The 12,212-nt window shown below is 45.8% G+C and overlaps 1 protein-coding gene across 1 annotated transcript in view; it reads left to right on the top strand.

Annotated features, from left to right (window-relative positions):
* Positions 1-2,803: 2,803 nt before the first annotated feature.
* Positions 2,804-12,212, top strand: part of KCNK1 (potassium two pore domain channel subfamily K member 1) — a 34,299-nt gene continuing 24,890 nt past the window's right edge. The window contains exon 1 of the mRNA XM_040967866.1: positions 2,804-3,337. Within this exon, the coding sequence (XP_040823800.1) occupies positions 2,983-3,337 (355 nt within the window). The 5' untranslated portion in view covers positions 2,804-2,982. The remainder of the gene's footprint in view (positions 3,338-12,212) is intronic.

Here is a 12,212-nt window from a genome sequence, read left to right as displayed (position 1 = left end):
GAGGAGTGTCAAAGAACTCGCAACCATGTCTGATAGTTGCCAGATACATGTGTGTGTGTGATGATATAACTGCATATGTATATGCAGCTAATCATGGTATCCCACCAACTTTGACATTCAAGGGGTTATGGGAGGAGGAAGATATCACATCCTATTGGGACAGCTGAAGTTTTATGGATGAAGTGAGGTATGGTCTTTAAACTAGGCCCTAAAGGATAGAAATGGTATTCCTAAGATGGAGATGGAAAAGGAGGCATGAGAGCAGAGATAACGGGACAAAACTCATCATGAGAAGCAGAGGACTCTAAGGGTAAGTCTCTGAGAAAGGGGAGTAGGCTTCAAGGACTGAAGTCTTTGAAGAGACCAAAAATAAGGTAGGGGTGAGCAGGAGTTACTGAGCACCCTGCAGAGGACAATGTAGAAGATGTGAAGTGGTCTGTAGGTAGAGGGCAAGTGGCTAGCAGAAAATGAACCATCTGGGCCCTCCAAGATGGGGCCAGCATTCCCTGAGGCTGAGACATTGAGGATGGGTGAGTGACCACCCAAAAAGTAAGGAAATACAGCTTTCCTGTAGGATAAGAGTGAGGAAAGAGGGCCTAGTATATTCTCAGTGGCTAAATCCTCACCTTGCATGCCCCTGGATCCCATATAGGCATTAATTTGTGTTTCAGCTGTTCCACTTTCCATCCAGCTCCCTACCTGTGGCCTGGGGAAATAGTGGAAAATGGCCCAAAGCCTTGGGACCCTGTGCCCGCATAGGAGACCAAGAAGCTCCTGGCTTTGGATCGGCTGAGCTCTGGCCATTGCAACTACTTGGAGAGTGAACCAGTGGATGGAGGATCTTTCTGTCTCTCCTTTTCTCTGTAAATCTGCCTTTACAATAAAAATAAATAAATAAATTTTTAAGAGCAAGGAAAGAAAGGAAATACTGACCAGAACAATTTCAAGTGCAGACAAGGGTGGTTGTTCACTGGAAGGGGAGTCACTGGTGATGACACTAGACAGTTTAGTGAGTGGAGATGAAAATAAAAGTAGGAGATTCTTAGGAAACCCCGGAGGTAGGCAGATGTTCAGCTAGGTATTACATTAGAATTAAATCATTGTTCCAACTCAGCTATACTTATTTATTTTTAATTATATTTAAAAATTTTGAGATTGAGACAGAAAGAGGAGAGGAAGAAAGAGTGGTTCTAACCTCTGGTTCAATTCCTAAATCATCCACAATGGCCAGAACTAAGCCAGGAGCAGGGATCTCAATCCAGCTCTTTCACATGGGTGCCAGGGACCCAAGGACCTCAGCTAGCACCTGCTTGCACGCCAGCGAGTGCATCAGCAGCAAGCTGGAGCTGGAAGGGGAGCTGTGCTTCTATGTTATTTGCCTCCGTTTCAAGGTGTCCTGAGCAGTATTCCTTTTCTTTCCCTGCTCTTATCCCTCAGAAAAATGGTGCTTCCTTATTTTCTGGGTGAAGCTGCTAAGTCACCCAGAGCAAGGCACTCTAACATGTAAGCCATGTCCCAAACTGTGGCATAATCATTATTCCAAACACTTGCTCCCAATTTATTTCCCCTTTCTGGTCTTTTTATTATTATTAGTTATTATCATAAAAATAATACATCCACTGCAGGAAATTTGAAAATTATTTCAAAATACAGGGAACAAAATTCACTGACATACTCCACTATCAGCGAAAGACAACTGTTAGGAGTTAGCTGCTTTTACTTGCATGCAATCTACAATTCTGTTTTACAATGTAAAATGCAAATATTTAGCAAGTCCAAGAAACTGCACTGCTTTGCTCTTGCTTCAGTAGTCTTCAAACAGGACCTTAAGAGATACCATAACTTACTCAACCAGTTCCCTTTTCTAGAATATTTAGAATGTTTCCGGTTCTGCATTATTTCATGCACCTGTGTGGCGCTTAGGAGCACGCATGCACACACACACACACACACACACACACACACACACACACACACACACACACACACACACACACACACACACACACACACATATAGGTCTTGCTGGGTGACCTCCTGTGTGCCTCTTGGCTTCACAGGCGCCGTTTTCTAGGACACATCACTCAGGGCGTACACAGTCTTTCAAGGCTCTGAAACAGCGCCAAATCACCTTTCCGGAAAGGGGACACCGGTTTTTAACTCCACAAGGCGCTCACTGTGTCTATATTTGCTTGCCCTTACAAAGAACCGTCCCAGCTGTTCCCAGTAGTCATCAACACATTGGAAACTTTCTTCATGGCAAAACCCAAGTTGATGATTAAACGAATCCGAGTTCGGAAAGAGCCTTTCGCAGGGGCCTCTACGGAGGGGATGCGTGGGTGGGAGGAGACTTCGGACACTCAGGCAGTCTCTGGCACCAGGTTACTCCCCTGTGAGGTCAATGACACAGAGAAGGCAAGTGTCTCTGTGCTCACTATTCCAGGGATGATTGGGACGAAATAAAGTGGAGAAGCGAGAGTGGCTGGTACCAAGGGGTTTCCGACCGCTGGCGCATTGCTGGAGGTCCAATCCCCTTGGATTTGGTTCCCAGACCCCAGAAAGGGGAGCAGGAGGAGCCGAGGCAGCCGGGCAGGGGAGTCTGGCGCGCCCACTTCCCTGGCAGGGGGACTCTCGGGCCTCACAGCGGCTCAGTCCCCGCGCACCAGCCAAGTTTGCGCGCCGTCTCCGCCGACTCTCAGGTTACCTGAGCTGGCAACCACGTCAGCGCCACATCATCTGAGCTTTTTATATTGCGAGGAAACAGGAAAAGAAGGAAGAAAAACAACGCCGAAGGGAGCCAATCGCAGGGAGACGGCGCTGCCCGGAGGAGCGCGGCGGGCGTGCGAGCGCGCCACGGGAGCAGGCGTGGGGCCGGGCCGGGCCGGGGCGGGAGCGGCGGGCGGAGGGGGCGGCAGGCCGCGCTCGGGCCGGTCTGCGGCGTAGGCTTCGGCTTTGGCATTGGCGGTGGCGGCGGCGGTGAAGATGCTGCAGTCCCTGGCCGGCAGCTCGTGCGTGCGCCTGGTGGAGCGGCACCGCTCGGCCTGGTGCTTCGGCTTCCTGGTACTCGGCTACCTGCTCTATCTGGTCTTCGGTGCCGTGGTCTTCTCCTCGGTAGAGCTGCCCTATGAGGACCTGCTGCGCCAGGAGCTGCGCAAGCTGAAGCGGCGCTTCGTGGAGGAACACGAGTGCCTGTCAGAGCAGCAGCTTGAGCAGTTCCTGGGCCGGGTGCTGGAGGCCAGCAACTACGGCGTGTCGGTGCGCAGCAACGCCTCAGGCAACTGGAACTGGGACTTCGCCTCCGCGCTCTTCTTCGCCAGCACCGTACTCTCTACCACAGGTAGGAGGCTGCCGCAGCCCCCCGAAAACTGCCACCGCGCCCCACACCCCCCGTTCTGGCTTCCCTGACTCGCCCACCCCTGGCCTCTGCAGCCCACTTGCTCCTGGGGCACCTCGGCCCACCATCCTTCCCGCCCCTACGGTGCTCCGATCTCCTCGAGCCCACCCTCCCAGGTACTGTGGTCCCTCCCCGCGTCTGTACTGCAGTGACTCGGGAAGGGCAGGTGCCGCGAGCCGGAAACCGCCAAGGTGGACTGGGTACTAGACTTGGGTGTTGCCGCCTGTAACTCCAGTGCAATGGTCCCTACGCCCTTCCGCCTGAGCGGCCGCAGGTGCCTCCATACTCTGAGTTTTTTTGGTGGGAATACCTTGCCCCGATCCGATCCGCTGTGTTGGAAACCGTAGCTCCCTGGCCTTCGAGCGCTGGGGACACCGGCCACTGCTCGCGGGCGCCCACCCTCTCCTGAACCGGTTGTGGAGGCCGGAGGTCGCAGAGTCTGATACTTCTTTGCTCACGGGTCACCTTCCCAAGGGTGACCTTCTCTTTTGCTCTCGTATACCTATTTTGGCTCTTTGGTGCGTGGTAGGTAGTTTAGGAGTAGCCGGGTGACATCACCCGGCGTCTGGCGTGTGACCTCTGAGCGCACATCCCCATCAGAGGGGCAGGGAGAGGAAAGGGGAGCATGGGTTGTCACCGGTGTGCCTAAATGGAACATTTGATGCAGCAGGGATTTCAACTGTAAGTGTGTTAGGCTCATGGTAAAGCTTGGAAGCCTCAGCGGCAGGATGCTCAGGAATTCAGAGTCCTCCCGAAGAGGTGCCTGCCCCGTGGCGCTGGGACGGCAAGAGGACATGAATAGCCCTCAACTTTCCCCTGCTGTGGCTCGCCTACGTTCCTGGGCTGAGGTGCTGGAGGCGCCTTTAGCTCAGTTACTTCTGGTCCCCAGGGTCCAGTCCTGGCAGCAGCCGTTCTTGGTGTGTACAAGGTCACCCACGTCTTCATTACCTGTGTGCTGCCGGCTTCTGGGCCTTGAAATTTCCCTGCAGTAACACTGTGTAACCTCCACCCCTCTTCCCCACCCTCACAGCTGATTCCATCCTTAGGAGCCCAACCCATCCTTCATTCCCAGCCCTTGTCCACTTCACAGGATTCAGTTATTTATGATCCTCCTGGGCTCTACCCACGTGGTTGTTTTGGCAATGATTTGGTCATGAGTAATAATAATAATAATACAATAGATCACATGAAACATTCTTGAGTCCAGGGTGAATTACTAAACTGATATAACTTTATCCTAATACTAAAGAGAAGTGTCCTTGTGGCTTGCCATTGCTGTTTTTCAAACTGTGTTTAAGGTAGTCCCAAACAAGCCAGACCTGTTACCTCACTTTCCAAAGAATGTTTGCTCCTGTGCCAAACACTGTCTGTGGCCCTGCCCTGGCGGTATACTCTGATAGCTTAGAAGTCGCTGTGCGTTTTTCTGGTGTAGGGGCCGGAAGGCGGCTCCTTCGCTCGCACAGAAGTGGATGAGCCCTGGGCTGCAGGGCACTTGAATCCAGGCCACAGTGTTGGATAAACCTGCCTAACAGTGATGACAGCTTTCAGGGTTTTCCTAGCAATGGCCTTTTGAAAATGAAGCAGGAGTAAAACAGTGCTAGGACAGCAACCAATCTTTGCTTTTTCCTGGGTGAGTGTTGCTGTCCCTGATGAAGATCACATTCTATGGACCTAATTCAAAGGCAAAGATTAAATTTTGATAATCACTGCCTTTTTTTTTAGTGTATAAAGGTAGAGGTAGAGAGAGATGTCATATTATTGGTATAGAGTTTACCTTGTTGGTCCCTGCGTTCCTGTAAAACAAGAGTTCATTCAGGAAATCGGGGCAAAGGGCACGTCGGGTCAGGATAAACTAAGTGAAAAAAATTGCCTTTGGGTTTGTAAAGTTAGTAGATGAATGAACTCTTGTTATGTGAATAGAAGTAGTCTGGAAGATATTTGCTTGTTAGTTTTGTACGCATCCATTATTTGACAAAGTTGAGGTTCTTTAGAAGTTCAAAGCACTGATGTTTGTGCCAAAAGTTAAAGACAATTTTTAGAGTAAAGCTAATATTCTTAATTACTAAGACAATAATGTTCTGGAGAAAGAACCAGAAAACAAATGTTTACAGAGATTGCTTTTTTTTTCATATGGTTGTTAGTTTGAGGTTTTCTTTTTTTTTTTTTTTAAACTCTTCCAGTTCCCTCGATGGTGAATTGCTGAGAAAATCGTCACTGATTTAGACAATATATTCAGTCCTTTTCTTGTTCTAGATGAGATTGTTGGGCATCGTGAAGGCACTGTCCTTGGAAGTCATCATGTAGCAGCTCCGTGTGTACATATCTGTCAGAATGCAGTTATTTTTATGTATGTATTATTATTATTATTATTATTATTTTTTATCAAATAAAGTACATCGTTCCAGTTTTGGAAGTCAAGGGGTGAAGGCTTCACGAGGGAGACGCAGATTGGTGATTTCCCTTCCTTCCCTGCTCATCTAAGGCCTCTTAGTTGTTGTTGAGCCATTCCAGGGCTCGTGGCTGGTGAGGCACCTATGATCAGAGAGAATGACAGAGAATCACACACACTTGTTGAACATAAGTTTTGCTGACCCAGCATCCTTCAGGAACGGACAAGGACATCCCTGTCCTCCAGGCACGGGCCACGGGGTGCACTTCTCTGGCATGAATGTCTTCGTCTTAGGGAGATTCGAGGATCCCTTTCTGAATTGCTTTAAGGGAGAAGAGGTGGCCATGGCCGTCCTGCTCCTACTGTCGCCTCAGATGCCAAAATACCCTATTTGGAGTAGATATCCAGAATTCTTTCACCCTTCACTTAAAAAAAAAAAAAACGAATATGAACAGAGTGATTATATAAGAGTAAGACAAAGAGTAAGAGTCTTAAAGAGAAGGTTGTGTACATGTCAAAGGAAAAAAGATAACATTTCCCTTATAACTTATATATATATATATGATTTTTTTTCTCAAAGATTAAGAAAAAAAGGTATAGATGATATTCGAGGAACAGTTTTTTAACTAATAAAGTTATCTTATAGTAGCCCTTGAAAACTCTGAGCCACGTCATTCTTTTTTTTAAATTTTTTTAAGATTTATTTTATTTTTATTGGAAAGTCAGATATACAGAGAGGAGGAGAGATAGAAAGGAAGATCTTCTGTCTGCTGATTCACTCTTCAAATGGTTGCAACAGCTGGAGCTGCGCCGATCCGAAGCCAGAAGCCTGGAACCTTTTCGAGGCCTCCCACACAGGTGCAGGGTCCCAAGGCTTTGGGCTGTTCTTGACTGCTTTCCCAGGCCACAAGCAGGGAGCTGGATGCAAAGTGGGGCTGCTGGGATTAGAACTGGCGCCAATATGGGATCCTGACGTGTGCAAGGTGGGGACTTTAGCCACTAGGCTACTGTGCCAGGCCCCATATCAGTCATTCTTAATAACAATTTGGGTTGTTGGTTTACTGGAAATCTACCTATTTATTCATCCTCTCTAAGCAAGGCTGTGGGATGATGACGATGTTTGCTCAAACACAGTTTTTGTATTCATGCAGTTTAGAAGCTGTCATCGCTTGTCCCTGCTTTGTAAATGAGGGAACCATGTGACAGCTTGGAGCCTGCTTTCTTTCATCTGTAGCCATAGTACCTTTAGTCAGGAAGGTGCCTTACCTAGCCATCTGGTGCAGAGATATTTGTAAACCCTTAGTTCACCCATGCAGTAAGAGAAACTCAGCTGAGCTTGCTTTATTGTGATCTGTGACTCAGTCAGTTGTGGAGCTGTCTTGGCAGTTTTTCCAAACAGATCACGGAAATGGAGTGTTGGTTTGCTCCTTGGTCTGCACCTGGTGTTCAGTAGAAGTGTGTTATTACCATCAACAAGCAGTTACTGAGCACTTAAAATAGAGCAGGGCAAATGACCACCCTTCTGCCTGGTCTGGTCTGTCACCTGCCTTTGTGTAGCCTGGGCTCAGAATGGTTTCAGTAATTTTCAAGTGGTGTGAAAAATAAAAACAAAATTACTGGGAGTGGGCATTTGGTGGAGCAGTGGACATCACGTGGTTCATTAGTATCTCTTATTGGGGTGCAACTCTCTGATCCTGGGTTCAACTCTCTGAACCTGATTCCAGATTCCTGTGAATGCTCACCCAAGGAGGCAACAGGTGAGAAAGCTCAAGTAGTAAGGTGCCTGTTTCCCATTAGGGAGACCCAGATGGAGTTTTGGGCTTCAGCTTGGCTCAGCCCCAACTGTTGTGGGTGTGGAGAGAGAAAGCTGGCAGCTGGAAAATCTCTATTTGTCTTTCAAGCAAATAAATGAATTTTAAAGTAATGGGAAATTCTACATTTTAATACACTGAAGTATTAAGAAAATCAGATTGCATGGTTCATAAATAAGAATTTGTTGGTGTGCAACCAGACTCCTTTGCTTACAATGTATGACCACCATCCACTATAGTGGTAAGTTTGAGTAGCTATGATAGAAAGCACGTGATCATGAAGACAAAACTATCTGATTTTTTATGGAAAAAGTTTGCTGACCTCTACATGAGAATGATTTGTGCAAGGAGCTTCAAGAGAGTGGTCCTGAGTGCTTTGCTTGCTTTTGGCAAACTTTCTATCAGACAATTCAGATTCTTAGACTTCTTTGTGCTGTTGGGTTAAGTGCTATGCAGCATCTGAATTATGCATTGCCACCAGCAACCACTTCCAAATAAGTGGTTGTGTATTGTAGGATGTGGGTTAGTTTTATGTAGATTTTATGGCACTGTTTTTTCCTTTTTCCTCCCAGTGGTGACAAAGCTACAGTTCACATTGATTATCTTAACTAAAACATGCAATAAATTCTATATTTTATCTGGAGTAGAAGTGATGACAAATATAAACAAGCCAACTCTGTGTGATCCAGAGGTAGATCTGAAACCCTGTGCACGGGCTTGTGCTCCTTATTTGCAGCAGAGTCAATGGTCTGGATGTTGAGCCTTTATATTGAATTATATGTGTTGAAGTGTTTGATTTTGGAGTCTGTAACAGATTTTTTTAAAGATTTATTTTATGTTTTCATTGGAAAGTCTTATATACCTAGAGGAGGATCTTCCATGCATTGATTCACTCCTCAGCTGGCCACACAGCCAGAGTTGCCTCAATTCGAAGTCAGGAGCCCAGAGCCTCTTCCAGGTCTCCCATATGGGTGCAGTGTCCCAAGCCTTGGGGTTGTCCTCTGCTGCTTTCCCAGGCCACAAGCAGGGAGCTGGATGGAAAGTGGGGGCACTGGGATTAGAACTGGCACCCATATGGGATCCCGGCATGTGCGAGGTGAGGACTTTAGGCGCTAGGCTATTGCACTGAGCTCAGATTTTTTTTTTTAAAGAAGTCTGTATTGGTCTGTATTTTGAACATAACAAAGTTCAATTCAGTTGTAACAGATTGCTACTTATTATAAAAACAAACTATAAGCTAATTATTTTTTCCTGACATGCTTTGTAGTGCTGCCTTTTTAAAAAATAATATTAAAAGAACAGATTTTAGGTCCTTCATGGGTGCAATTCCAAGAAGACTTTCCCCACTTACCTCACTGCCCTGTCCACTGTCAGATTCCCTGCCTGCATCCCAGAAATCCTAATGGATTAAAAAGGATCTAGCTATCAGAAAACCTAAGTAATAAAACTAAAATGTTGTTTGGAAAAACCCTTTCTTGACCATTTTGCATGCACTAGACAGTGTTTACAGATGCTATCTTCCATATCCTTGCAAGGAACCCAAAAGCTGTAGGTATCATCATCATCATCAACCCCTGACAGAGGCTGACCGTTAGGTTGAACGAATTTGCTGCTCAGACCCCAAAGCTAAGAGTAATGTGGGCTTCATTTGGGTGCAGGCAGGCCTGATTTAAGAGTCGAAGCTTTACGACACATCGTTCTGGGCTGAATTGTGTCTCTCACAAATTCCTACATTGAATCTTGACCCCAGTCCTCAGGAAGTGTTTGAAAACTAAACCTTTAATGAGGTGAATAACTAAAAATGAGGACACAGCAAGAGGGTGAGGTCTGCCAGCCAGAGGGGTTGCCAAAGAAACTCAACCTGTTGGCACTTTGATCTCCCAGGAGTCAGCCTCCTGAACTCTGAGAAATTCAACTGCCCTTGTGAAACACTCCAGCTGTGAGACTTCACCTTTGGGTGTCCAAAAACCAATACAGGAACATAAGACAAGATTTTACCATTATAGCAAATGAATTACTTGTGTCTTAACAGGACATCATCGTTGTAGAACCCCAAATAGTTATTCTTGAGCCATCAAGAAAAATGCTTCAGCCTGTTTTTCTATGAGCAGGTAGAGGACTGTATAATAGATTCTAGAAGATTTTCTACCCAATCATTGGTGAAGAGAGCCAAGATTTTTTAATGTTCAAATATTGCAAACCTGTACTTGCTTATACAACATCAGATCTTTAGTGTTTCGTGGGATGATTGGGCTTTTGTTTTGTTTTCCAAATGATATATTTGCTGCTATCTGTACCTGTTGTATAGCATGCTGTTACTATTATATATGGCTATAATTTGAAAGAAATTATGTTTTTTAAATTGCTTCTCGTTAAGCCTTGTCAAGACAAAATCTTCTACTGTACCAGTAATTTAAGGGAAACTCTGGGTCCTTCAGGACAAGTTATTTTATGGCATGCTTCTTGGACTGTAATTGTGTGTGTGTTGGGGGCATCTACCGCCTGTAGACTAGGAGAGTAATGTTAGGTGGAAGCGTGTGCAGTTGCCAATTCTCAGTTCTTAAAATGGCACTACCATATGGTTCAACATGACAAGCTTGGTTTTGGGGCTGGAAATACCATCTCTTTCATATGCTGTCTTTGGCATAGTGAAAATTGCAACATGCTAGATTTGATTCTCGAGAGACATTCTTTGATGCCAATTACAGCTAAATCCATTAAGTACTGAAAGTATTTAACTTCTCCATTGTTTTGGGTCCATGTTGCCTGTCATTGGTGTGGGAGAAAGGATATCTACTTAGCGGAAAACTCAAAACTTTTGAGTGTTTTCTTGACTTTCACAATCCTAGTATCTCCTGGACATTGTTTCTGCTCTTTGTTCAGTCTGGGCAGATTCCTTTTTCTTTGTGCAGTCCTCAGAGTTAGGGGTTACTCTGATTGGCTGTGTGTGGCCCTGATGTGAGGTCATAATGAAAATAGTAGCTGGAGGGCATTAAAGGCAGATGCACTGGTGCACCTGAAAGGATTGCATGATTATCTTTCTTAGCAGAAATCAGACTGACAAGACTTGTCTGTTTTCCAGTGGTGTTCATGATTCTTTTGTTTAATGTGTAGTACAGAATTGATTGTTCTATTGATGAGATGAATTGCTTATATTGTACATTCCCAGTGCTTTTTAACTTGTTGCTGTCTAAGCTGGGGATCAAACGCCACCTTTTTTGCATTAGCTTCTCTGACTGGGATTTACCTAACTTTGTGAAAGAAAAGCCCACCCTCCAAAGCCCCTGTAGAATCGGCGATTAATACCCAGCAGAGGGTTTTAGACAGAAATCTCCCAGGCATCTCTGAGACTTAGACAATGCAGACTTCACAGCATCCTGGCTGGCCGATTCAGACCAGAGACAACAGAAACATCTCTAATGGATTTTCAAAGGATGAAAATGAATTTCACGTCCCTGAATGTCAGTGCACTGCATGAGAGAAACAAGAGTTGGAACCTCTAATTATGATTCTCATCTGTTGTTCATGCTTACACTCTGACCTGAACTAAATGGTTTGTTCCAAGGATGCTGTGCCCTCTCCATTCAGCTTTGGAGAAGCCTCTTGAGGCTTGCTCCTTGCCTGACTTGTAGTGCTGTCTAAAGGATATCTCTAGTGACAACTATGTACTAAGGAGGGGGTAGGAGGGAGAAGTGCCTGTCTCCCAGGGGAGAGTACTACCCAAGGGCATGTGCAGAGTGGCTCTCAAAGAACTTAGAAGCAGGTGCTTTTGGGGATTCTGTTTGCTGAGTCGCTTTCCCAGCTTCTTTTCTCCTGAACCATTAGCTGTCTACCGTCTGATTCCCTTAATATTTTTATGCTACCGGGCCCGGCGCGGTGGCGCAAGTGGTTAAAGGTCCTCGCCTCGCACGCCCGGGATCCCATATGGGCGCAGGTTCTAATCCCGGCAGCCCCGCTTCCCTTCCAGCTCCCTGCCTGTGGCCCGGGAAAGCAGTCGAGGACGGCCCAAAGCTTTGGGACCCTGCACCCGCGTGGGAGACCTGGAAGAGGCTCCTGGCTTCGGATCGGCATAGTATCGGCCCGTTGCGCTCACTTGGGGAGTGAATCATCGGACGGAAGATCTTCCTCTCTGTCTCTCCTCTCTGTATATCCGCCTTTCCAATGAAAAAAAATAATAAAAATAAATCTTTAAAAAAATAAATAAATAATATTTTTATGCTACCTTATTTGGAAAATTCTAGTTTTCTTAGTAGAAAACTATCACCTTTACTAAGGTGATTTGTTTTCCTCTCTGTCCTCAAGAAAAAATAGTTCCTTTGAGAGTGAAGACTGTGTTGGCCTTGCTGGACATCTCACAGGTGCTTAGAAAGGGCAATTTAAAGCATATTTACTTTATTGTCTATATCTTTGGTGTAAAATAATGTTCTAAACATGCTGTCCATTTCCAGGAAACCTTAGATATAATTTTATTGTCTTGATAAGGAAACAGAGGACTAAATGCTGAAATGACTTTGAGATTGTTCCTCTGAAAGCAATAATATCTGAGAGCCGCATAAATGCTTACTTTCCCTTAAGTGACTTAAGAAGAAAGGCTCTTGTTCCTCAATAAGTACTGAGC

This window comes from Ochotona curzoniae, unplaced genomic scaffold (genome assembly GCF_017591425.1).
Source record: "Ochotona curzoniae isolate NIBS_2020 unplaced genomic scaffold, NIBS_Ocur_1.0 scaffold_4683, whole genome shotgun sequence".
NCBI classification, from domain to species: domain Eukaryota; kingdom Metazoa; phylum Chordata; class Mammalia; order Lagomorpha; family Ochotonidae; genus Ochotona; species Ochotona curzoniae.
This window is presented reverse-complemented; position numbering and strand designations above follow the sequence as displayed.